This window comes from Ranitomeya imitator, chromosome 3, assembly GCF_032444005.1.
Source record: "Ranitomeya imitator isolate aRanImi1 chromosome 3, aRanImi1.pri, whole genome shotgun sequence".
NCBI lineage: Eukaryota > Metazoa > Chordata > Amphibia > Anura > Dendrobatidae > Ranitomeya > Ranitomeya imitator.
Window position 1 is genome coordinate 26,081,042 of NC_091284.1, and position 27,505 is coordinate 26,108,546.

Genomic DNA, 27,505 nt, shown 5'->3' on the forward strand with positions numbered 1-27,505 from the left:
TTATATCCTTGTACATAGGAGCAGTATTATAGTAGTTATATTTTTGTACATAGGGGCAGTATTATAGTAGTTATATTCTTGTTCATAGGGTCAATATTATAATAGTTATATTCTTGTACATAGGGGCGGTATTATAGTAGTTATATTCTTGTACATAGGGGCAGTATTATAGTAGTTATATTCTTGTACATAGGAGCAGTATTTTAGTAGTTATATCCTTGTACATAGGAGCAGTATTATAGTAGTTATATTCTTGTACATAGGGGCAGTATTATAGTAGTTATATTCTTGTACATAGGAGCAGTATTATAGTAGTTATATTCTTGTACATAGGAGCGGTATTTTAGTAGTTATATCCTTGTACATAGGAGCAGTATTATAGTAGTTATATTCTTGTACATAGGGGCAGTATTATAGTAGTTATATTCTTGTACATAGGGGACAGTATTATAGTAGTTATATTCTTGTACATAGGGGCGGTATTATAGTAGTTATATTCTTGTACATAGGAGCAGTATTTTAGTAGTTATATCCTTGTACATAGGAGCAGTATTATAGTAGTTATATTTTTGTACATAGGAGCAGTATTATAGTAGTTATATTCTTGTACATAGGGGCAATATTATAGTAGTTATATTCTTGTACATAGGAGCAGTATTATAGTAGTTATATTCTTGTACATAGGGGCAGTATTATAGTAGTTATATTCTTGTACATAGGGGGCAGTATTATAGTAATTATATTGTTGTACATAGGGACAGTATTATAGTAGTCATATTCTTGTACATAGGAGCAGTATTATAGAAGTTATATTGTTGTACATAGGGGGCAGTATTATAGTAGTTATATTCTTGTACATAGGAGCAGTATTATAGAAGTTATATTCTTGTACATAGGGGGCAGTATTATAGTAGATAAGAGGAAGATGCCCACCTTGGTATTTCATTTCCCCCCAGTGGTTTTTCTGATGGTAAAGTGTTTGTCGATGTTCTACATTTTCCCAGTAATACTTGCCTCTGAGTCCTGAGCGCCATCATCCCTGGAATCCAGTTACCGCTGATAGGATTTCTGATACTTGCGTCGTGTGGACAATCCCTTTAAGCTTTACACTAGTGGGATATATACGGGATATACTCTATACACAGTTAATCATTGACAGGTAAATACTTTCCCTCTGTGGTTATTATATAACAGAAGTGACAATTATTGGGCTATAATGATAAGAAGAATCCTTCACCTCCTCCCGCCCTTCCCGCTGCCAAATAAATCTGCGGCAACTTTATCCACCATTATATCACTACAGGGAGGTGCCAGGGTCAGAATTAAGGGGTGTCAACACGGGCAATGGCCCCCAAAGTGCTCGACCATGTGAAGAAATTTGTGGCTGAAGCTTGTAAGGCTACATTGCACTGGAGCCACAGGGGCCTTTATATTAAACCTTTAACTATACGCACTGTATGGCGGCATTATTTGTACACATAATAGCAGTGATATTTGTATGGAATTATTTTTGAATGGTAACATTGAATTGGAAATATCTGGCAATGTTATGTGAACACGTAAGGTAGAATTTTTGGGGAAACTGAATGTTGTTACTATTCTAACATTAAAAGGAAGTATTATTTGGACACTACATAGCAGTATTATTTGGAACATATGATTTTTGAATAGTACTCTTATGTTGGATGTATATGATAAGGCTGTAATGGTACTATATGGTAGATTTATTTGGAAACTATTCGGAAGTATTAATTATCATTGCATGACGGTATTATTTGTGCAGTTAGTGGCAGTATTATTTGGATTGGATAATCTTTGGATGATGCTGTTGGGCTGGAAATGTATCACAATGTTATGAAGGATATAGTATATGTTAGATTTATGCGGAAATGTATGGAGGTATTATTTAGCAAGGTATGGCAGCTGTATTTGTACAGTGAATGGCAGTTTTATTTGGACATCGATTTGCAGTATTATTTGGATTTGGCTGTTGCTAAATGGTACTAATATGTGGAAAATGTATGGTAATATTATTAGGGCTTATATGGTAGCTTTATTTTATAACACTAGAAGTTCTAATGTAGGCACTGTATGGCGGTATTATTCAGCACTGAATGATGGTATTATTTTGAATGCATTCTTTTTGGATAGTGCCATTGTGTTAGAAATATACGGCAATGTTCTGAGGGTATAGTACATCAAATTTATTCTGAAACTTACGGCGCTGTTATAAGCACTCTAACGCAGTATAGTTTAGACAATGAAGTGCGGTATTATTTGTATTGTATTCTTTCTAAATAAAGTTATTATGTGGCATATATATGTTATTATAAGGGTAATATATGTTGTATTTAATTGAAAACTGTATAACGGTATTATGTAAGCATTGTATGGCGGTATTATTTGGATTGGATTGGCTTTGGATGGTAAATTTATGTGAAAAAAAATATGGCAATGTTATGTGGGAGCTGTAAAGTGTTTTTTTTTTTTTTTTAATTTTAGCACAGTATTAATTGGCACTATATGGCAGTATATCACATTTACAATTATCCAGAGTATTGAGATGAGGTTTCATAATTTTGGGTGTGAAAAATATCGGACCTTGAATAAAGGACTCCTGAAAAATGCTGGAATCGGATGCACGAAGTTTAAGAAATCTCCCTTATTGCCTTTTCGAGTGTCCGATCCTTTATATCAGTGGAAGCAGCGGGATCTGGCGGTCGCTTTTCTCTCCTGATTCATTGAAATTACTATTGGGTGATCGGTGGATCCAAAACTGCGCAGTCGTAGGCCCCAGATTATCAATGTCGGGTTTCCATGGCAAAAAGATGTCTAAAAAAAAGCGACCAAAAAGCCGTGCGTTCCACAAATCTGTACCAATGAGAAGTTGACTTCTACGGTGACATAAACAAATAAAGAAGATTTATTTAAAAAATAAAAAAAAAAGTAGTAAAATGTAAAAATTACATATTTTTTGTTCCCCACAATTTACAGTTATTATAAGCAGACCGAAATCATAGAAAATGTATATTGTCCCCCAAAAATAACAAAAAAATTAACGGGTTATGGGTCTCTGAAGGCGGTGATCAAAAAAAAATTGAAGAAAAAAAAAGTCCAGTAATAATCGCCTTCTGTAGCCCCAAAGGGTTAATAACCCAGATGACATTCCTTGGGCGTCCACCAGAGGGCAGTCTGTACACATATGTATATGGCTCCTATTTGCACACAGGTTGCCCTCTAGTGGTGGCAATAGGATATGACATAGGGAGATGGGCAGGCTTCTTGCTGCAGGCTATCAGGGCTTGCTGGGACTTATAGTTTCACAACAGCTGAAGCATAATTGCTGGGGTATTGTGGTGGTCTACACATTACTTTCCAGTTTTAGTACACGCCACTGGTGAGATGCTCGCCTCCGGATTATTAGTTGTATAAAGCTGCTAATTACTGGATTTTATTGCTCACTAATGAAGCTTTTATTGAGGCCTCTGCATGTTTTATAGCAGGTGAAGATCCGGAGCCGGTCCTCCCAGAATTATCTGGATATTACAGAGCTTAGATCTCATCTCCGGCTCTTTTTGGGCACAGATTATAGGAATTTTCCCTGCAGCGCAGAGGATTTCAGGAGAGGAGAGTGCGGATCCCTTCGGGGGCAGTGACCCGTCTCCTGATGTGATGATTTTATTGAGGGCAGTGAAAGGCGAGAGAATGACATAATGGAAGGCACAGGATTTCCTAGGATCACAGCAGCGCAGAGTATTTCAGGATAATTAAAAATAAATAAATAAAATGAGTTCCCTTACCAGACCACTAACTTAATTCAGATTTCAGATGAGAACCCCTGAATTAATTCTGACTCTTGAGTAATTCACAACTCAAACCAGCCCCCCCTTAATTAATTTAGACCCCAGAACAGGTCCCTAAATCCTTTCAGATCCCAAACCAGACCCCCCCCCAAAAAAAAATAATAATAATAATAATCTAGACCCCCAGGCCCCTCAATTAGTTCAGAAACCCAAACTAGACCCAAAATAAATTAGACCTTAGAGGTGACTCCGATACAGAATCAGACCCCCATAAAAATCAGCTCTAAGACTGGACCCCACAATTAAATTTAAGCTCAGACCCCCTAGATCAGACCAGAGATCAGACAGCAGAATGCGGAGCCCAGAGCGGACCCCAATATAGTGACTACTATAGTGACAGGGTCCTGTGCCCCCTCATAAGGACCCTGTGCCCCCTAATCAGGACCCTGTGCTTCCAACCAGGACCCTGTGCCCCCTCATAAGGACCCTGTGCCCCCACATCAGGACCCTGCGCTTCCTGATCAGTACCCTGCGCCCCTTCATCAGGACCCTGCGCCCCCTCATCAGGACCCTGCGCCTCCTCATCAGGACCCTGCGCCTCCTCATCAGGACCCTGTGCCCCCTCATCAGGACCCTGTGCCCCCCATCAGGACCCGTGCCCCCCATCAGGACCCGTGCCCCCCATCAGGACCCTGTGCCCCCCATCAGGACCCGTGCCCCCCATCAGGACTCTGTGCCCCCTAATCAGGACCCTGTGCTCCCAACCAGGACCCTGTGCCCCCTCATAAGGACCCTGTGCCCCCCCATTTGAAACCTGTGCCCCCCATCAGGACCCTGTGCCCCATAATCAGGACCCTGTGCTTCCTGATCAGTACCCTGCGCCTCCTCATCAGGACCCTGCGCCCCCTAATCAGGACCCTGTGCCCCCTCATGGGGACCCTGTGCCCCCCATCAGGACCCTGTGCCCCCTAATCAGAACCCTGTGCCCCCTAATCAGGACACTGCGCCCCCATATCAGGACCCTCTGCCCCCTCATCAGGACCCTGTGCCCACTCATCAGGACCCTGTTCCCTATCAAGATCCTGTGCCCCCTATCAGGACCCTGTTCCCCCTCATCAGGACCCTGCACCCCCTCAACAGAACCCAGTATATCCCCTCATAAGGACTCCATCCCCCCTCTTCCAGACTCTGTGCCCCCTCTTCCAGACTCTGTGCCCCCTCTTCATCACCTGCTCAGAGGAAGCTACATCTGTTTACAGTCCGTATGATAGTGTGCCCCCCATTGTGACAGCCCCGCAGACCTCCACACTCCGCTGTCTGATATTCCACAGCCTCCACACTCAGCTGTCTGATATTCTGCAGCCTCCACACTCAGCTGTCTGATATTCTGCAGCCTCCACACTCAGCTGTCTGATATTCTGCAGCCTCCACACTCAGCTGTCTGATATTCTGCAGCCTCCACACTCAGCTGTCTGATATTCTGCAGCCTCCACACTCAGCTGTCTGATATTGTGCAGCCTCCACACTCCGCTGTCTGATATTCTGCAGCCTCCATACTCCGCTGTCTGACATTCTGCAGCCTCCACACTCAGCTGTCTGACATTCTGCAGCCTCCACACTCCGCTGTCTGATATTCTGCAGCCTCCACACTCTGCTGTCTGATATTCTGCAGCCTCCACACTTAGCTGTCTGATATTCAGCAGCCTCCACACTCAGCTGTCTGATATTCCGCAGCCTCCACACTCCGCTGTCTGATATTCCACAGCCTCCACACTCAGCTGTCTGATATTCTGCAGCCTCCACACTCAGCTGTCTGACATTCTGCAGCCTTCACACTCAGCTGTCTGACATTCTGCAGCCTTCACACTCCGCTGTCTGATATTCTGCAGCCTCCACACTCCGCTGTCTGATATTCTGCAGCCTCCATACTCAGCTGTCTGATATTCTGCAGCCTCCACACTCCGCTGTCTGATATTCTGCAGCCTCCACACTCAGCTGTCTGATATTCTGCAGCCTCCACACTCAGCTGTCTGATATTCTGCAGCCTCCACACTCAGCTGTCTGATATTCTGCAGCCTCCACACTCAGCTGTCTGATATTCTGCAGCCTCCACACTCAGCTGTCTGATATTGTGCAGCCTCCACACTCCGCTGTCTGATATTCTGCAGCCTCCATACTCCGCTGTCTGACATTCTGCAGCCTCCACACTCAGCTGTCTGACATTCTGCAGCCTCCACACTCCGCTGTCTGATATTCTGCAGCCTCCATACTCAGCTGTCTGATATTCTGCAGCCTCCACACTCCGCTGTCTGATATTCTGCAGCCTCCATACTCAGCTGTCTGATATTCTGCAGCCTCCACACTCCGCTGTCTGATATTCTGCAGCCTCCACACTCCGCTGTCTGACATTCTGCAGCCTCCACACTCAGCTGTCTGATATTCTGCAGCCTCCACACTCAGCTGTCTGATATTCTGCAGCCTCCACACTCCGCTGTCTGACATTCTGCAGCCTCCACACTCAGCTGTCTGACATTCTGCAGCCTCCACACTCCGCTGTCTGATATTCTGCAGCCTCCACACTCAGCTGTCTGATATTCTGCAGCCTCCACACTCAGCTGTCTGATATTCTGCAGCCTGCACACTCAGCTGTCTGACATTCTGCAGCCTCCACACTCCGCTGTCTGATATTCTGCAGCCTCCACACTCAGCTGTCTGACATTCTGCAGCCTCCACACATGTTGTGTTATCTGCCGTCCGCTTTGTCTTCCGGCCTCAGGTCTCGTTCACACAATGACTTTTTCTGCTGCTTAAAAATGTTTGTTTTTCGAGCAGAAGATTCTTCAGTTATCGTTTTTTTTTAATTTTCTCTTTTTTTTTTTTTCCAAGAGGTTTTTTTTGCAGGGGTCATTTCCTGTCCTTATGTTTTTTGTTTTTTTTTTTGCAGTATTTTTTCACCGTTACCATATAGTTTTTGCTTTTTTTTCCAGATGTTTTTGATAAAGAAAAGTTGAAAAAAAAGGGCAAAAAAAAATTCCCAGGCGTCTTCCAGGAGCTTCTTTTATTTATTTTTTATTGATTCTGCTGTAATCGCACAGCTGAGGATTTGTGACAATGTATCAGCGTGCACAGATCTCTGCTGTTTCTCACCTGCGGCAGGTTTTTCTGCAGTCCTGTGTAAACCCCAGATGCCGCCTGATGATATCACTATGAATGGGTGTGTGTGAATGAGGCCCAGAGCTGGGTGGGGGATGGGCGGGCAGAGTCATCGCTGTGTTTCTATTGGTCGTTACCTGCAGGTTTCAGGCAGGAAGAGAAGGAGGGTCAGCGGAGGCGACGGCTGGGATCAGTTCTGTGATCAGAGTCGTGGATGGTTTTGGGGTCTTTACAGTCGGTGACAAGATTCGGACACAGAGCCCCCCGGAGAGCGGCGACCATGCTGAGAGGAGATCAGGTGGTGGTTTACCTGTGCACAGGTGAGTGCTGCCGCTCCCCAGGTGAGCTCCTGCCTCCGCCGCTCTCAGGTTACACTGGGAACAGACTGCGGGGAGCAGCGACAGGAAAATGCCGCAAATCCACCAGAAGCCATGACGCCCAGTCTTACGCCATGTTCACCACCGCATCGCAGTAATGGCCAGTCTAGTTTTCTAAGGATGGGGGCTGAGTAGCCGCAAAGATAAAACAAATGCCAGGAGTGACGCCGGGGGGTCTGGTTATGAGTCAAGATCACCATAGAAGATTCAGTGATCACATCTGATCGCCAGGGGTCCTAACTGACAGCCAGTGATTGCCAGGGGTCCTAACTGACAGCCAGTGATCGCCAGGGGTCCTAACTGACAGCCAGTGATCGCCAGGGGTCCTAACTTACAGCCAGTGATCGCCAGGGGTCCTAACTGACAGCCAGTGATCGCCAGGGGTCCTAACTGACAGGCCGTAATCGCCAGGGGTCCTAACTGACAGACCGTAATCGCCAGGGGTCCTAACTGACGGACCGTAATCGCCAGGGGTCCTAACTGACAGACCGTAATCGCCTGGGGTCCTAACTGACAGGCCGTAATCGCCAGGGGTCCTAACTGACAGACCGTAATCGCCAGGGGTCCTAACTGACGGACCGTAATCGCCAGGGGTCCTAACTGACAGACCGTAATCGCCAGGGGTCCTAACTGACAGACCGTAATCGCCAGGGGTCCTAACTGACGGACCGTAATCGCCAGTGGTCCTAACTGACGGACCGTAGTCGCCAGTGGTCCTAACTGACGGACCGTAATCGCCAGGGGTCCTAACTGACGGACCGTAATCGCCAGGGGTCCTAACTGACAGACCGTAATCGCCAGGGGTCCTAACTGACAGACCGTAATCGCCAGGGGTCCTAGCTGTCGGGTGGTGATCATCAGGGGTCCTAGCCAACGGCGGTGATTGTGAGAGATCACTTAATCGCTAGCGACCATTACTGATCACCGACATTAATCGTCACAGTTGGAGCGCACACAACCACGTGCGGTGGACGTACATGCCACCAAGTGTTTGCTATGGATTCCCCCATATTCGCGCACTACACCCGTATTCTCAGTGCAGGGCTCGATGTAGCTGAGCTCGGTTTGTGTTATTTCATTCCTATAAGTCACGGAGCGGCAGCGCTCGCTATCATTTATGGCCGCTACGGAGAAATCTAATCTGCTTCCTGCAAGATATCAGGATGTAAAGGAACCTGATTGTATTCAGATGCAAAGGATATATATATATATATATATATATATATATATATATATATATATATATATATATATATATATATATATATATATATATATATATATATAATTTTTTTTTTTTTTTTTTACAGTCTATTTCTCTCTGTTATCAGCCATTTCAGGCTGGGGAGTAGCTGAGCTTAGTGTTCTTCATGGGGAAACTGCAGCTCACTCCCTGCCCGCAGGATCACTGCTGCCATGACGTCTCTGCAGCGCTGGGACCGCAGCCTACATAGGGATACTGGCCCTTTAAATCTCTTAAAGGAACACTGCGCAATGAGTATGACGTTCACACAGAACTCTAATCATGGGAAACTGTTTCGGTTTAAGTCACAGTTTCAGTTTAGGTCATCTCCTCCGCTCTCCTGACCCGAGAGGGGAACGGACAAATTTGTAAATTCTGAGCAAACATCTGCCGTCTGCACAGCACCTCTCTATAATGACAGGTCAGTTTTTCCTTGGCACTTTTTCGTAGAAGCTGATTGACTGAGAAATTTTTGTATTATTTCCTCCAGATACAATCTGTGTATCCCCCTCCCCCGACATGGAAACTGACCCTCAGAGACCACGAGTAATCACCTAGACTGTACGGCCCATCATACAGTATCACTCATACAGGATGATATACAGTGGCATGGAAAAGTTTGGGCACCCCTGGTCAAAATTACTGTTATTGTGAACAGCTAAGAAAGTTGAAGATGAAATGATCTCTAAAAGACCTAAAGTTGCAGATGACATTTCCTTTGTATTTTAGGCAAAATATATTGTCATTTTTTACATTTCAAAAATTACAAAATGGCAAAAAAGGCCGATGCAAAAGTTTGGGCACCCTTAGAGATTTGTGTGCTCAGATAACTGTGACCGAGGCTTCAGACCCTAATTAGCCTGCTAGAGTTATGGCTTCACTATCATCGCTAGGAAAGGTCAGGTGATGCAAATTTCCAGTTTTATAAAAACCCAGCCTCCTCTAATTTTGTGCCAAAAACAGTAGCCATGGGTTCTTCTAAGTGGCTGCCGAGCACTCTGAAAATGAAAATGGTGGAGGCCCACAAAGCAGGAGGAGGCTATAAGAAGATGGCAAAGTGTTTTCAAGTTGTTCTTTCCTCAGTTAGAAATGTAATTAAAGAAATGGCAGCTAACTAGAACAGTGGAGGTCAAGGTAAGGTCTGGAAGACCAAGGAAAGTCTCAGTTAAGAGCTGCTTGTAGGATTGTTCGAAAGGCAAATCAAAAAGAACCCCCGCATGACTGCAAAAGACCTTCAGAAAGATGTAGCAGACTCTGGAGTTGTGGTACATTGTTCTATTGTTCAGAGAGACCTGAACAAATATGGCCTTCGTGGAAGAGTTATCAGAAGAAAACCTCTCCTGCATCCTCACCATAAAATTCAGCATCAGAAGTATTGAAAAGAACATCTAAACAAGACTGATGCATTTTTGATACAAGTCCCGTGGACTGATGAGGTTAAAATAGAACTCTGTGGTCACAATAATCAAAGGTATGTGTGGAGAAAAAAGGGCATAGAATTTCAGGAAAAGAACATCTTGACAATCATTAAGCATGGGGGGGGACTAGGGATCAATCATGCTTTGGGGTTGTGTTGCAGGCAATGGCATGGCAAACATTTCTTGATGCAAACATAACACCATCTGTAAATAAAAAGAAAAAAAAGCTGAAAGTGAAGAGAGGACGGCTTCTACAAATGGATAATGATCCTAAACACGTCACAATCCACAATAGACGACCTCAAAAGGCGCAAGCTGAAGGTTTTACGATGGCCCTCACAGTCCGCTGATCTGAGCATCATTGAAAATTTGTGATTAAACCTCAAAATAACAGATGATGCAAGACGACCAGGAATCTCACAGAACTGGAGGAATTCTCCAAGGAAGAAAGGATGAAAATCCCTCAAAGAAGAATTGAAAGACTCTTGTCTGGCTACAAAAAGTGTTTGCAAGCTGTGATACCTGCAAAAGGGGGTGATGCTAGGTACTAACAATGCAGGATTTTTTACTTCAACTTTCACAATAACAGTAATTTTAGCCGGGGTGCTCAAACTTTTACATGACTGTACACCATATTGTGCTCGTCATACAGTATCACACATACAGGACATAAACTATAACACTCGTACAGCACATTCATTGTATATCAATCATACACTATATATACAGTGTGAGCAATATATTATATGATGGCGGGCTGTATATAGTGTATGGTGGGTACTATAGTGTATTTTATAGAGTATACATGCTATATTGCCCATCGTACACTGTGACTTATACAGTACATACACTAATACCCATCGTATAATATACACTGCTCAAAAAAATAAAGGGAACACTAAAATCCCACATCCTAGATATCTCTGAATAAAATATTCCAGTTGCAAATTTGTATTCATTGCATAGTGGAATGTGTTCAGAACAATAAAACATAACAATTATTAATGTAAATCAAAATGAATATCCGATGGAGACCTGGATTTGGAATGATACTCAAAATCAAAGTGGAAAATCAAATTACAGGCTGATCCAACTTCAGTGGAAATGCCTCAAGACAAGGAAATGATGCTCTGTATTGTGTGTGGCCTCCACGTGCCTGTATGACCTCCCTACAACACCTGGGCATGCTCCTGATAAGGCGGCGGATGGTCTCCTGAGGGATCTCCTCCCAGACCTGGACTAAAGCATCCGCCAACTCCTGGACAGTCTGTGGTGTAACGTGACGTTGGTGGATGGAGCGAGACATGATGTCCCAGATGTGCTCAATCAGATTCAGGTCTGGGGAACGGGCGGCCAGTCCATAGCTTCAATGCCTTCATCTTGCAGGAACTGCTGACACACTCCAGCCACATGAGGTCTGGCATTGTCCTGCATTAGGAGGAACACAGGGCCAACCGCTCTGCATATGGTCTCACAAGGGGTCTGAGGATCTCATCTCGGTACCTAATGGCAGTCAGGCTACCTCTGGCGAGCACATGGAGGGCTGTGCGGCCCTCCAAAGAAATGCCACCCCACACCATTACTGACCCACTGCCAAACCGGTCATGCTGAAGGATGTTGCAGGCAGCAGATCGCTCTCCACGGCGTCTCCAGACTCTGTCACGTCTGTCACATGTGCTCAGTGTGAACCTGCTTTCATCTGTCAAGAGCACAGGGCGCAAGTGGCGAATTTGCCAATCCTGGTGTTCTGTGGCAAATACCAAGCGTCCTGCAAGGTTTTGGGCTGTAGGCACAACCCCCATCTGTGGACGTCGGGCACTTAGACCATCCTCATGGAGTCGGTTTCTAACACCGACACATGCACATTTGTGGCCTGCTGGAGGTCATTTTGCAGGGTTTTGGCAGTGCTCCTCCTGTTCCTCCTTGCACAAAGGTGGAGGTAGCGGTCCTGCTGCTGGGTTGTTGCCCTCCTATGGCCCCCTCATCTCCTGGTGTACTGGCCCATCTCTTGGTAGGGCCTCCAGCCTCTGAACACTACACTGACAGACACAGCACACCTTCTTGCCACAGCTCGCATTGATGTACCATCCTGGATGAGCTGCACTACCTGAGCCACTTGTGTGGGTTGTAGAGTCCGTCATATGCTACCACGAGTGTGAAAGCACAACCAACATTCAAAAGTGAGCAAAACATCAGCCAGAAAACAAAGACAATCATTAGATTGGGCAGCACGGTGGCGCAGTGGTTAGCACAGCAGCCTTGCAGCGCTGGGGTCCTGGGTTCTAATCCCACCCAGGACAACATCTGCAAAGAGTTTGTATGTTCTCTCCGTGTTTGCGTGGGTTTCCTCCGGGTACTCCGGTTTCCTCCCACATTCCAAAGACATACTGACAGGGATTCTAGATTGTGAGCCCCATTAGGGACAGCGATGATAATGTGTGCAAAACTGTAAAGCGCTGCGGAATATGTTAGCGCTATATAAAAATAAAGATTATTATTATTATTAGATGTGGTAAAATCGCATCTGATGATTAGTCACATGCGTAGTAAGTGCGTAAAGACAGCTTACTCCGCATGTCTGCTAATTTACATGCCGACTCACCTGTCACACCGCCGGAAGTTCGCGTCCACTGCAGTTCTCGTGATAACTTGGCTTCCCGCGATAACGGGCGTGCACGTGAGCGGGGGTTATCTCCGGTCACTAGTCTGGTTCTCACGGTCAGCTGATTGTGAGAACGCTGCAGGTGATCGGCGGAGAGTTATCTCCAGCGATCATCTACAGGCGGCATAAGATGTAGCAGAGCCGGACTCGTCGTGGGACACTCGTTATTAAGGACTGCGTCGGACTCAGGGAGTATACTGTTAGTTTATTATTTTTCATTTTTTCCAGATGAACGAGGGCTTCACTTGGATTACCAGTTCAATAAAGATATTAAAACTGTGTGGTGTTTTATTTCATTAAAATACTTTACTCTGCGTGTGTGTTTTATTAACCCTTTACCAAGTATAGGATTAGTAATGGTAGGTGTCTTATTGACGCCTTACAAAGGTGACATTAACCCCTTATTACCCCATATCCCACCGCTACAGGGGAGTGGGAAGAGAGGGGCTAAGTGCCGGAATTGGGGCATCTTACAGATGTGCCATTTCTGGGGCGGCTGAGGGCTGGTATTTGTAGCCAGGTGGGCTAATATCCATGGCCCCTCTCTAGGCTATCAATATCAGCCCACTGCTGTCTGCGTAGCCTTTCTGGCTATAAATTATAGGGGGACCCCACGTTATTTATTTTGGGGGGGGGGGTTCCTCCTGTTTTTATAGCCAGTAAAGGCTAAATATACAGCTGCGTGCTGATATTCATAGCCTGGGAAGCGCCATGGGTATTAACCCCTTCCCAGGCTACAAACGTCGGTCCCCCAGTCATTGGCTTTCCCTCTCTGGCGCAGAAAATTGCGCGGGAGCCCACACCATTTTTTTTTTTTTATTTTCTAAAATTAAACAGATATTGCTTTTAAGGCCGGGGTCACACTTGCGAGAAACTCACACAAGTCTCTCGCCTCAATACCCGGCACTGCCACCGGCACTCGGGAGCGGAGCGTGCGGCTACATAGAAATACATGCAACAGCGCGCTCCACTCCCGAGTGCCGGGTATTGGGGGGCGAGGCTCGTCCGAGGTTCCCGCATGTGTGATCCCGGCCTAACTCTTTATTAACATTTTATTATATTTATTACTAAACATTGGGCTTGGTTCTATCTATTATCGTATATATCTATCAATATCTATCTATCTAGCTATCAATATATTGATAGATATTTATAGATAGATACGATAGATAATAGATACAATAGATAATAGATAGATACGATAGATGATAGATCTATCTGTCTGTGTGTGTAAACATTCTTCTTCAATGGAGTATGTAAATGAAGAGGTTGGACAAGAAATGACATCACAATTCTTTTTTTTTTTTTTTTTTGTATATCTTTATTTAGCTTACAATAATACACACACAAATCCGCATCAAAAACGCAGGTGACCTGCCAGTGACCTCAGGTGCAGACTTTACCTGCGTCAAATCCTGATGCAATCCTGACCGTGGAAACATACTCTCAGTGGACAATTTGATTTCACAGAAGTTTTATTTAGGCTATGTGCATACGTCAGGATTCTCTGCAGAAATTTCCTGAACAAAATCTGACTTTTTTTTTTGCAGGAAATCCGCATTCGTTTTTTGCACGTTTTTTTTTTGTGTGCGGATTTTTAGCGTTTTTTTCCGGAGCTTCCCAATGCATTAAATAGTGGGAAATCCACAAAAAAACCCGCAAAATTAATGAACATGCTGCGTCTTTTACCGCGATGCGTTTTTTTTCGCAGGAAAAAGACGCAACTTGTGCACAAAAATTTCGGATTGCATTCTATTAATAGGATGCTTAATGGATGCGTTTTTTTTTCGCTGTTTTATCGTGTTATTATAGCAAAAAAAAGCAAAAAATCCAGAACCTTTGCGCACAGCCTTACTTGGAGTTAGATTCTGTTTAAGTGTTCCCTTTATTTTTTTGAGTTGAGCAGTGTATAATTCATACAGCACATAATGTATAGTACCCATCAGCAGTAGATATATGGTAGCACCCATCATACCCTATATCGCTCCTATAGCACATAAACTATAGTTCTTCTCATACACTATAGTCTCCCCATCCACCATACTGTATGTGTATAGGACCCTTCATACAGCTGTATCGCTCCTATAGCACATAAGCTATAGTTCTTCTCATACATTATAGTCTCCCCATCCACCATACTGTATGTGTATAGGACCCTTCATACAGCTGTATCGCTCCTATAGCACATAAGCTATAGTTCTTCTCATACATTATAGTCTCCCCATCCACCATACTGTATGTGTATAGGACCCTTCATACAGCTGAATCGCTCCTATAGCACATAATCTACAGTTCTTCTCATACACTATAGTCTCCCCATCCACCATACTGTATGTGTATAGGACCCTTCATACAGCTGTATCGCTCCTATAGCACATAATCTACAGTTCTTCTCATACACTATAGTCTCCCCATCCACCATACTGTATGTGTATAGGACCCTTCATACAGCTGTATCGCTCCTATAGCACATAAGCTATAGTCTCCCCATCCACCATACTGTATATGTATAGGACCCTTCATACAGCTGAATCGCTCCTACAGCACATAAACTATAGTTCTTCTCATACACTATAGTCTCCCCATCCACCATACTGTATGTGTATAGGACCCTTCATACAGCTGTATCGCTCCTATAGCACATACACTACAGTCTCCCCATCCACCATACTGTATGTGTATAGGACCCTTCATACAGCTGTATCGCTCCTATAGCACATACACTACAGTCTCCCCATCTACCATACTGTATATGTATAGGACCCTTCATACAGCTGTATCGCTCCTATAGCACATACACTATAGTTCTTCTCATACACTATAGTCTCCCCATCCACCATACTTTATGTGTATAGGACCCTTCATCCAGCTGTATCGCTCCTATAGCACATACACTATAGTTCTTCTCATACACTATAGTCTCCTGATCCACCATACTGTATGTGTATAGGTCCCTTCATCCAGCTGTATCGCTCCTATAGCACATACACTATAGTTCTTCTCATACACTATAGTTTCCCCATCCACCATACTGTATGTGTACAGGACCCTTCATCCAGCTGTATCGCTCCTATAGCACATACACTATAGTTCTTCTCATACACTATAGTCTCCCCATCCACCATACTGTATGTGTACAGGACCCTTCATCCAGCTGTATCGCTCCTATAGCATATACACAGCATTACCGATGTGCTGGGTACAAATCTGACCAAGGACCGGATCAGATGGATTTTGCATGTTCTCCCCGTGTTTGTGTAAGACTCTGTGGAAAATGCTGGTGCCGTATAGGAAGCAGAATACATATTACTCATACAGTAAACATTGATTAATAATGGAAAAGATGCAACATTCATACACTGCATGCACTACATGACTCATCGTTCTGAGTCTCACAAGCTTCACATGGTCGCCAATTCGAAACTCAAAACCATAATTAATACAATGTATTACTTGTACATTGCATTCTGAGGAGGACTATTGTATGTGTAGTGTGCGTGTAATATGGTGTATGATGAGTACTATGGTGTATGTACCGTCTCAGTGTATGAGTAATATAGTGCATGTACTGTAAGAGCAATCTGGTGCATGATCCTTCATTGTCTGTGCTGAACACTCAGTTCATACACTATAGTACCATCACACACTATTAATCATCTAGTGTATGATGGTGCTATAGTGTGTAGTGTATGTATGACAGGCACTATGTAATATAGGCAGTTAACCAATAAAATGTATCACCTCTTGAAGCCTCTCAGCTTTTTTGCATTTTATATTCTCTAGTAGCTGACACGGTAGATATTTTTTCCCATAGAGCACATACACAATAAAGCATCACACACTATATCACACATACAGTTCATACAGTGTATAGCACCCATCACGCTACATATAAATCAGTACCGTCATCTACGCTATATTACTCAGCGTACTTACACACCATAGTGTCCATCATACACTCGCTGATAGAGATCATACATAATACAGTACATATCACACACGATATAGTGCCCCTCATACATGAACTCATATAGTCAGTGCACAGTCCAGTACCCATCATTCATACACTGTTACCCATGCAGTATATTCGTTATATCGATCATACAATACACACACTATAATACCCATCATCCTCACTATGAGGCTATGTGCACACGTCAGGTTATTTTCCTGACAAAATCCGGAGTTTTCTGGCAGAAATTTGCGTTTTTTTCCGCGCGGATTTATCGCGGTTTTTGCGCGTTTTTTGCGCGGAATTTTTGCGGATTTTTTGCGTTTTGTTTTTTTTTTCCTGAATTTCCTTTTATCATGGAATCCGCAAAAAATCCGCAAAAAGAATGAGCATGTTCATTTTTTTTGCGGATTGCGTTTTTTTTGCGGAAAAAAACGCATCCATCTGCACAAAAATTCCGGAATGCATTCTAAATGATAGGATGCATATTTTTAGCGTTTTTGATGCGGAATTATAGCGTTTTTATAGCGAAATTCCGCAAAAAAAACGCTAAAAATCCGGACGTGTGCACATACCCTTACTGATACAGTGCTTATACTACAGTACCGCCACCCCCATCATTCATACAGTACCAATACCACGCTCATACACTCAGTCACACGATCGCATACAGAACATCTACTCTGCTCTAATACTCCGGGCCTCTATTAGACCCCTATACTGTGGGCGCACACGGATTTTTTCTTCTCCTTTCCTTTTCCCTTTCCATTTTCTTTTCCTTTTTATTTCATTTCTTTCCTATTTTTTTTCCCCTTTCCCCAGTCTCCTTTGAGAAGTTGCTCATACGGTGATAACAAATATGTTAATCTTGTTTTATTTTTAATTTTTTCCCCATCCCTTTTTTCCTTTTCTTTCCTTCCTTTCCCTTTTTCTCTCCTTTCCTTTTTTCCTTTCCTTTTTTCCTTTCCTTTTCTCCTTTCCTTTTCTCCTTTCCTTTTTCCTTTCCCTTTTCCTTTATTTATTTCCCTCTTCTCCTTTGGGAAGTTGCTCATATGGTGATACCAAACATGTTAATCTTGTTTTATTTATTTTTTCCCCATCCCTTTTTTCCTTTTCTTTCCTTCCTTTCCCTTTTTCTTTCCTTTCCTTTTTTCCTTTCCTTTTTTCCTTTCCTTTTTCCTTCCTTTTTTCCTTTCCCTTTTTCCTTTCCTTTCCCTCTTTCCCCCTTCTCCTTTGGGAAGTTGCTAATATGGTGTTACCAAATATGTTAATCTTGTTTTACTTTTTATTTTTATTTTCCTTATGTTCCAAGAAACTAGGGTCATGTGAGGTTTTACGTTTCACCCTTTATTGTTTTACAGTTTATTTCTTGTTAGACTTTGAACCTCTTGAGCTTCTTTTGCTGTGCAGCCTCCGCTCCTGTATATGGGGCACTTTGAGCCAAGCAGCTCTTCCTCCCCATTCTCCCATATACATGTACGCTCAGTTTGCGTGAGCATGCATGAGTTTACAATGGAGAGAAGGAAAGCGGGCAGCTGACCCCTGAACCTGACGGCCGCTTCTCTCCTACAGAACAAAAAGGACATCAGATATTGAAATTCATCGGGCCTGATTCTTTCCCCCTATGACATCGTGTGGGGGGAACAGTCAGGAGCTGGCGTCCATAGACCCTGTTGAAACAGTGGTCTCAGACCATAATCTGACCTTTTTTTTATATAGGGACCTGGAAACAATGGTCGATAACCGAGCAGAGTTGACTTTTGAATATTCTTTGATTTTTCAATTTTTCACCTTTCTCAGTATCTCTGCATGCTGTCAGTGAATGTGAACATTCCCATATCCCCCCCCCCCCCCCAGACATAAAGTGACAAAGTCCCCATTAGACCGTCATCCCGAGCTCACTGCCGGATCCTCAGTTAGCTTATTCTGCAGCCAGCAGTAGACAGTGAGACGACATTATAAATGAAACTCGCAAAAAATGTTTCGCCACAATTAAGCTGGCGCTTAGGAAAAGCAAAAAATATCCAGGTGGGCAGCCGCTAGAGGGTCCGAGCTCACTGGCTCTTTCTGCTGAGATTTTGGGGCAGAAACTGCAATTGTTCGCAATGTTTTCTGCACCAAATGCTGCTAAAAAGAATCTGTGTGTGAATATGCCCTTAATGCGCAGAACGCGGCGCTTTTGCTAGAAGTTCTCTGTCTCCGGCGTGAAAACGGCGAAAGACTGGAACACAAAGTTCATTGGAAAGTTTCAGAACTTTTGACCCTTTACTTAGTCCTGTCTGGACAATCCCTTTAAGCCTCTTCCGGTGTGATCCGATAGAGAACGTTAGTAAATGTTACATTCGCGTTTCTTTGATTTTTATTTTTTTGCATTTTTCCTGGAATATTAATGGGCGCTGGACTGCGACCGTGAGACTGAACTCAAGAATCCTGACCTGGGGCGAGAGGGGGGAGGGGGCCCGGCCCAAACCAGAAAAACCGGCTCCGGTCCTCCCTATCTGGAGCTCCCACATAGATCTCTGCGGTTAGAGCCTGTGTGAGCTCCTGAAGAGGCGAAACCAGCCTTAGCGAGACCCCCTGAAGACCGTGTGTGTGGGGGCGTCCCAGCTGTCCCCCAATGTTCTGGGAACCAGTAGGTGGCATTGCACCTGGAGGGGCCCATAAGGTCCCTTCGCACTGATAGCTGGGGGTCCTGTTGGAAACTTTGTATCGGGGCCCTTGAGCTTCAGGTTTCGCCACTGAGCGTTAATTCATATTGTAAATCCATGATCGGGCGATGGTGGGATACACTGTGCAGGATCGGGGGTCTGATCGTAAATTCTCCTCCAGGAGAGATGATGGGAGTGATACTGCATTGTGTGCTATGGGGGATTATATTGTCCGCTCCTGGGGTCGGGGATGATGGGAGTGATCACCTGTGCTGAATACTTTAGCGGAAATGATCGGTGCAGAATTCCGTTTTCCCTTTTACCTGTCAGGTTATGGAATCGGATTCTAAACCTTTTTTTTTTTTTTCCCTTCTCCTTTTTTGCTCCTGTCCTTGGATTACCGACCAGTCGGCACACGCCCTGGTGACTCCTCGTCCCCCGCACATTCCTGGAGCCGAATACTCTGAGCGGGAATCCTTCTAGATACTTTAATCAGACCCTCCTCTAGTAATTGAGCATCTGTCTCTCTATAGGACCCAACACATTCATACATTACATGGAGGAACCATTGATTCTAACTGGAATTGTGTAATACCTAATTTCTCCTGTGGTGGTGCTGCAGGGAAACTGAACACCTACTGCTATAGATTAACCCTGCTGTTCTGTTCGGTCTGGGGAGACCTATTTTGAACTTTGGTATTTTTTGGGGTGTTCAAGATGCGGTTCTGAAACTTGTGGTTGATTGACTTAAATGAGGATGGATCGGTCGGCCACGGGTTTCAGAGCCGCATCTTGAATATTTTAAAGAATATTGAAGTTCAAAGTCGGTCATTTTTGACCAACAGAACAGCAGGGTTAATGCAGGTCGCTGGGGAATCCTGCGGCAGGTCGCTGGGGAATCCTGCGGCATATCACTGGGGAATCCTGCGGCATATCACTGGGGAATCCTGTGGCAGGTCGCTGTGGAATCTTGCGGCAGGTGGCTGGGGAATCCTGCGGCAGGTCGCTGGGGAATCCTGCGGCAGGTCGCTGGGGAATCCTGCGGCAGGTCGCTGGGGAATCCTGCGGCAGGTCGCTGGGGAATCCTGCGGCATATCACTGGGGAATCCTGTGGCATATCACTGGGGAATCCTGCGGCATATCACTGGGGAATCCTGTGGCATATCGCTGGGGAATCCTGTGGCAGGTCGCTGTGGAATCTTGCGGCAGGTTGTTGTGGAATCTTGCGGCAGGTTGCTGGCGAATCCTGCGGCATATCACTGGGGAATCCTGTGGCAGGTTGTTGTGGAATCTTGCGGCATATCACTGGGGAATCCTGTGGCAGGTTGTTGTGGAATCTTGCGGCAGGTCACTGGGGAATCTTGCGGCAGGTTGTTGTGGAATCTTGCGGCAGGTTGCTGGCGAATCCTGCGGCATATCACTGGGGAATCCTGTGGCAGGTTGTTGTGGAATCTTGCGGCATATCACTGGGGAATCCTGTGGCAGGTTGTTGTGGAATCTTGCGGCAGGTCACTGGGGAATCTTGCGGCAGGTTGTTGTGGAATCTTGCGGCAGGTTGCTGGGGAATCTTGCGGCAGGTCGCTGGGGAATCCTGCGGCATATCACTGGGGAATCCTGTGGCAGGTCGCTGTGGAATCTTGCGGCAGGTCGCTGTGGAATCTTGCGGCAGGTCGCTGTGGAATCTTGCGGCAGGTCGCTGGGGAATCCTGCGGCAGGTCGCTGTGGAATCTTGCGGCAGGTGGCTGTGGAATCTTGCGGCAGGTCGCTGTGGAATCTTGCGGCAGGTGGCTGGGGAATCTTGCGGCAGGTGGCTGGGGAATCTTGCGGCAGGTGGCTGGGGAATCTTGCGGCAGGTGGCTGGGGAATCTTGCGGCAGGTCGCTGGGGAATCTTGCGGCAGGTCGCTGGGGAATCTTGCGGCAGGTCGCTGGGGAATCTTGCGGCAGGTCGCTGGGGAATCTTGCGGCAGGTTGCTGGGGAATCTTGCGGCAGGTCGCTGGGGAATCCTGCGGCATATCACTGGGGAATCCTGTGGCAGGTCGCTGTGGAATCTTGCGGCAGGTCGCTGGGGAATCTTGCTGCAAGTCGCTGGGGAATCCTGCGGCATATCACTGGGGAATCCTGTGGCAGGTCGCTGGGGAATCTTGCGGCAGGTCGCTGTGGAATCTTGCTGCAAGTCGCTGGGGAATCTTGCTGCATATCACTGGGGAATCCTGTGGCAGGTGGCTGTGGAATCTTGCAGCAGGTGGCTGTGGAATCTTGCGGCAGGTGGCTGTGGAATCTTGCGGCAGGTGGCTGTGGAATCTTGCGGCAGGTGGCTGGGGAATCTTGCGGCAGGTGGCTGGGGAATCTTGCGGCAGGTCGCTGGGGAATCCTGCGGCAGGTCGTTGGGGAATCCTGCGGCATATCACTGGGGAATCCTGCGGCAGGTCACTGGGGAATCCTGTGGCAGGTCACTGGGGAATCCTGTGGCAGGTCACTGGGGAATCCTGTAGCAGGTCGCTGGGTAATCTTGCTGCAGGTCGTTGGGGAATCCTGCGGCATATCACTGGGGAATCCTGCGGCATATAACTGGGGAATCTTGCGGCAGGTCGCTGGGGAATCCTGCAGCAGAACAACCCTTAATCAGTAGGGATAGTCCAAAAAGGAGACCCTGATAACCTGTCCAGGGAATTGCACAAATAACAATTCCCTTCTGATTAGATATTTTCTCGTTAGCCTTGTAATTATATAACGCAGACGGTGCAATTTAAAAGCAAAAAAGGGATTGTTGGGACCCCTCCTGTATGAGCTGGAATACGAAAAGTAACGATTTGGGGGTAACAGTCTTTACGATCATGTCGCCCATTATCGCTTTTTTAATATTTAATTCCGAAACCATGAATATTAATTTGAGAAAAGTTTCTCATTGGAAAAAAAAAGATATTGGGCTGTAATAATGGGTTATACCCTATTGAAGTGAAGATGTGAGGGGCTGCACTACCACACACAACCTGCGGCTAGGGGTTGGCGCTGTTTTTGGAGGAAGGCAGCCCTGTTTTTCTAATCCTCTGGCCGTTTGTGACTAAGGACAGAATTCAGACCTCCCTCCTCTTTATAATCCACCGCTTAGTCAGTGATTCATTTATTATTATGGATGATGAGCATGATGAAAAAATGTCATTACTGAGCAATAAAACACAAGACCTTTGAGACGCAGGTGGGGCAGCCGGGGATTTGGACACCAGACAAGGATCTGACTTGTTTTCTTTAGTTTATTTTTCTTCTGTATAAAAATGATCACTTGCTTCCTGGAAACAGTCAAAAAGTATGTTAGATGTTTCTGTTGGATCATATAACCAAGTAATGAACGTCCAGGCTGACATTCTCAATACATGAACATTTAAAGGGGTATTCCCCATCTCCAAGATCCTATCCCAATATGTAACAGGTGTAATAATAATATCAGCAAATACATCCAATTAGAAATGTAGTCTAGTCCTCCTGATTAGCTATGTCGCTTACCCCATGTGCAGGTCATTGCAGTAGCTTAGCAGCTAACTGTCCCTATAATGAGTGGTTGTAACCATGGATACCTAAGCTACTGTAATGCCCTGCACATGGGGTAAGGAACATAGCGAACCAGAAGAACTATACTATATTTCTAATTGGAGGCATTTGCTAATATTATTATTAGTATACCTAATACATATTGGGAGAGGATCTTGAAGATGGGAATACCCTTTAATGATATGTATAACTGATAAGATAGAAACATGTAGCAATGCCGGGATCTGACATCAGCAACTTGTTGATGGTTTCTTTGGAGCAACAAGAGACTAAAAACCCTGAGAAATTCCTGGAGACGGAGCAGTTTGGTCTCATAGGATTACATTATACAGTTGTAACTCTGTGTACAGACGAGGGAGAGGTCAGTGCCCGTGGGTGAGGTCGGGTATGGTCCTTGTGGGTGAGGTTGGTTCCTGTTGGTGTGGTCGGGTATGGTGCCCGTGGGTGAGGTCGGGTATGGTGCCCATGGGTGAGGTGGAGTATGGTCCTTGTGGGTGAGGTTGGTTCCTGTTGGTGTGGTCGGGTATGGTGCCCATGGGTGAGGCTGGGTGTGGTGTCTGTGGGTGAGGTCGGGTATGGTGCCCATGGGTGAGGTCTGGTATGGTGCCCGTGGGTGAGGTCAGTCCCTGTGGGTGAGGTGGGGTATAGTCCCCGTGGGTGAGGTCGGGTATGGTCCTTGTGGGTGAGGTTGGTTCCTGTTGGTGAGGTCAGGTGTGGTGCCCGTGGGTGAGGTCGGGTATGGTGCCCGTGGGTGAGGTGGGGTATAGTCCCCGTGGGTGAGGTCGGGTATGGTCCTTGTGGGTGAGGTTGGTTCCTGCTGGTGAGGTCGGGTGTGGTGCCCATGGGCGAGGTCGGGTATGGTGTCCGTGGTGAGGTCAGTCCCTGTAGGTGAGGTGGCGTATAGTCCCCGTGGGTGAGGTCGGGTATGGTCCTTGTGGGTGAGGTTGGTTCCTGTTGGTGAGGTCAGGTGTGGTGCCCGTGGGTGACGTCGGGTGTAATGCCCGTGGGTGAGGTTGGGTATGGTGCCCATGGGTGAGGTTGGGTATGGTGCCCGTGGGTGAGGTTGGGTATGGTGCCCGTGGGTGAGGTTGGGTATGGTGCCCGTGGGTGAGGTCGGTTCCTGTTGGTGAGGTTGGGTGTGGTGCCCGTGGGTGAGGTCGGGTGTGGTGCCCGTGGGTGAGGTCGGGTATGGTGCCTGTGGGTGAGGTCGGGTGTGGTGCCCGTGGGTGAGGTCGGGTGTTGTGCCCGTGGGTGAGGTTGGGTGTGGTGCCCGTGGGTGAGGTCGGGTGTTGTGCCCGTGGGTGAGGTTGGGTGTGGTGCCCGTGGGTGAGGTCGGGTGTGGTGGTGCCCGTGGGTGAGGTTGGGTATGGTGCCCATTGGTGAGGTTGGGTATGGTGCCCGTGGGTCAGGTCGGTTCCTGTTGGTGAGGTTGGGGTGTGGTGCCCGTGGGTGAGGTCGGGTGTGGTGCCCGTGGGTGATGTCGGGTGTGGTGCCCGTGGGTGATGTCGGGTGTGGTGCCCGTGGGTGAGGTCGGGTGTGGTGCCCGTGGGTGAGGTCGGGTGTGGTGGTGCCCGTGGGTGAGGTTGGGTACAGTGCCCACGGTTGAGGTCGGGTGTGGTGCCCATGGGTGAGGTTGGGTGTGGTGCCCATGGGTGAGGTTGGGTACAGTGCCCACGGTTGAGGTCGGGTGTGGTGCCCCTGGGTGAGGTTGGGTACAGTGCACAAGGTGATGTTGGTTCCCCCTTGTGAGGTCAGGTACTGTGCCCGCGTGCGTCTCTCGCCTCCTTTATGACTGTGATATTCTGTGTTGTGGATTTTGATGATTTCACTTTCTAATAGATTTTATTGTCACTTTCGCTTGCGGTTGGTTTTGATTCAGAGGCAGAAACTCCCCATTATCCAGCCGAGAAGAGGATACAATGTGTCCAGTGCGGAGCATGCTCTGTGGACTCCAGCATGATACCCTGTGTGCGGCTCACAGAGCATGGTCCACACTGGATCCGATGTATCCTGTCCTGGGCGGAGCGCAGACTGTGCACGGCGTCGCTGCCTCTACATTCACTGACCGCAATGGTGAGAAAACAAACACCAAGTCCATCAGCAATAAGAGCTGTGATGTAGTCGCCTGCGGCGCAGGTGGGCGACGGCTCCTTTGGGCTTTCCAGGTCTCGGGTATGATTGCTGTACCCCCTTTTGGGGACAGACGGCAGCCATATTTGTTGTCACTTTTCTGGATATATCTGTGCTTCTATAATCGGATCGGTCATGTCCGCCACCTTGTTAATTGTCTTTTCTTCCCTCCTCCAGTGTTAATAGCGGTCGGCGCCATCACCGTACAGGCGCCACAAAAAGTAGTCGAAGCGGCGAGAGGAAAAAGTGCCAAACTGCAATGTCAGTACCAAACCACGGTCACAGACTTCAGCGGGAGTAGCATATTTTGGAAGAAGATTCCCGAAGAGGTAACGAAGCGCCAGTCAGTGAGCGCGAGCGTAAATACCGGTGTATAAAGAGGCATCGGGCGCCCTGGAGGTTCCCTGCCGCGTCTGCGAGGTCTCCATGGTGGGCAAATACGCTATATCCTTCATGGGCCGCAATGACTCAACATCATGGGGTTTGGTGATGTGCATGGACCCCAGTTGGGTCCCCTTTTACCCAAAAGTGGGGAGTCGAATAACCAAAATAAAAGCGGGTGGCACATGGTGACCCTCAGCCCCCCACCCAGTGTGTAACATCCAACCTCTTGCTCCCCACAGCTATGAGTAATCTGTACTCTAGATATCTGATGGGGGCGCTGTTGCATTGGCTCTTATGGGAATATTTGGTTACCCGCTCTGGTGAATAACAGTACTGCATGTGTCAATCACAGATTATATTGAAAAAGTTAGCACACCCCATCTTCCAATCAGAAATAGCCAAGTAAATCAAATAAATTAGTAACGCCGACCCATTAAATGTATCTTTTTTTTTTTTTCAGACTGTAGCGCTTGCCTTCCTGGGAAGCAGAAACCAAAGCGACGATCAGTATAAGGATAGGGTGTCGTTTACGGGCAGCTTCAAAACAAATGACGCCTCGATTGTCATCGATCAGCTCAGGATGGACGATAACGGGACCTATCAGTGTGAAGTCCAAATTCCCGACGATTTCAAAGGAACCCGTTCTGTCAAAATAGACCTTGTCGTCTTGGGTAGGTAAAGTGATCGTCGGGATGACGGAGAGAATCCTGCGTGATGGAGGCTTTCATATAAAGGGTTAACAGAGGCTGGATCCCTCCAATCAGAAGCATCGGTTACAAGAGGGTCTCTGGTCTGCACATTATAAGCCCTGTGCAATACTTCATCTCTCCTGTGGAGGCGCTGCAGGGATATTACACACCCGGTGTCTCTCCAGATCAGTGAGCTCACTGTGGTGGGGAGTGGGCTCACTGGTGGGAGTGGGCTCACTGTGGTGGGGAGTGGGCTCACTGTGGTGGGGAGTGGGCTCACTGTGGTGGGAGTGGGCTCACTGTGGTGGGGAGTGGGCTCACTGTGGTGGGGAGTGGGCTCTCTGTGGTGGGGAGTGGGCTCTCTGTGGTGGGGAGTGGGCTCTCTGTGGTGGGGAGTGGGCTCTCTGTGGTGGGGAGTGGGCTCTCTGTGGTGGGAGTGGGCTCTCTGTGGTGGGGAGTGGGCTCTCTGTGGTGGGGAGTGGGCTCTCTGTGGTGGGGAGTGGGCTCTCTGTGGTGGGGAGTGGGCTCTCTGTGGTGGGAGTGGGCTCACTGTGGTGGGGAGTGGGCTCTCTGTGGTGGGGAGTGGGCTCACTGTGGTGGGGAGTGGGCTCACTGGTGGGGAGTGGGCATACTGGTGGGGGGAGTGGGCTCTCTGTGGTGGGGAGTGGGCTCTCTGTGGTGGGAGTGGGCTCACTGTGGTGGGAGTGGGCTCTCTGTGGTGGGGAGTGGGCTCTCTGTGGTGGGGAGTGGGCTCACTGTGGTGGGGATGGACTCACTGTGGTGGGGAGTGGGCTCTCTGTGGTGGGAGTGGGCTCACTGTGGTGGGGAGTGGGCTCTCTGTGGTGGGGAGTGGGCTCACTGTGGTGGGGAGTGGGCTCACTGGTGGGGAGTGGGCATACTGGTGGGGGGAGTGGGCTCTCTGTGGTGGGGAGTGGGCTCTCTGTGGTGGGGAGTGGGCTCACTGTGGTGGGGAGTGGGCTCACTGGTGGGGAGTGGGCATACTGGTGGGGGGAGTGGGCTCTCTGTGGTGGGAGTGGGCTCTCTGTGGTGGGAGTGGGCTCACTGTGGTGGGAGTGGGCTCTCTGTGGTGGGGAGTGGGCTCACTGTGGTGGGGATGGACTCACTGTGGTGGGAGTGAGCTCACTGTGGTGGGGGTGGGCTCACTGTGATGGGGGGTGGGTTCACTGGTGGGGGTGGGCTCACTGTGGTGGGAGTAGGCTCACTGTGGTGGGGGTGGGCTCACTGTGGTGGGAGTGGGCTCACTGTGGTGGGGGTGGGCTCACTGTGGTGGGAGTGGGCTCACTGTGGTGGGGGAGTGGGCTCACTGTTGGGGGTGGGCTCACTGTGGTGGTGGTGGGCTCACTGTGGTGGGAGTGGGCTCTCTGTGGTGGGGGGGCTCACTGTGGTGGGACGTCACGGGCTCGCTGTGGTGGGACGTCACAGAAGCTATGGTAAAGGGGGACCCGCTATGGCTCCTAGGTAATTGCTCAGGTAGTGA

General features: G+C 47.3%; 1 protein-coding gene across 1 annotated transcript in view; it reads left to right on the plus strand.

Annotated features, from left to right (window-relative positions):
• Positions 1-7,090: 7,090 nt before the first annotated feature.
• The window catches only part of GPA33 (glycoprotein A33), a 30,693-nt gene continuing 10,278 nt past the window's right edge, over positions 7,091-27,505 (plus strand). The window contains exons 1-3 of the mRNA XM_069760597.1: positions 7,091-7,276; positions 25,112-25,263; positions 25,779-25,989. Coding sequence (XP_069616698.1) covers positions 7,171-7,276; positions 25,112-25,263; positions 25,779-25,989 — 469 coding nt within the window. The 5' untranslated portion in view covers positions 7,091-7,170. The remainder of the gene's footprint in view (positions 7,277-25,111; positions 25,264-25,778; positions 25,990-27,505) is intronic.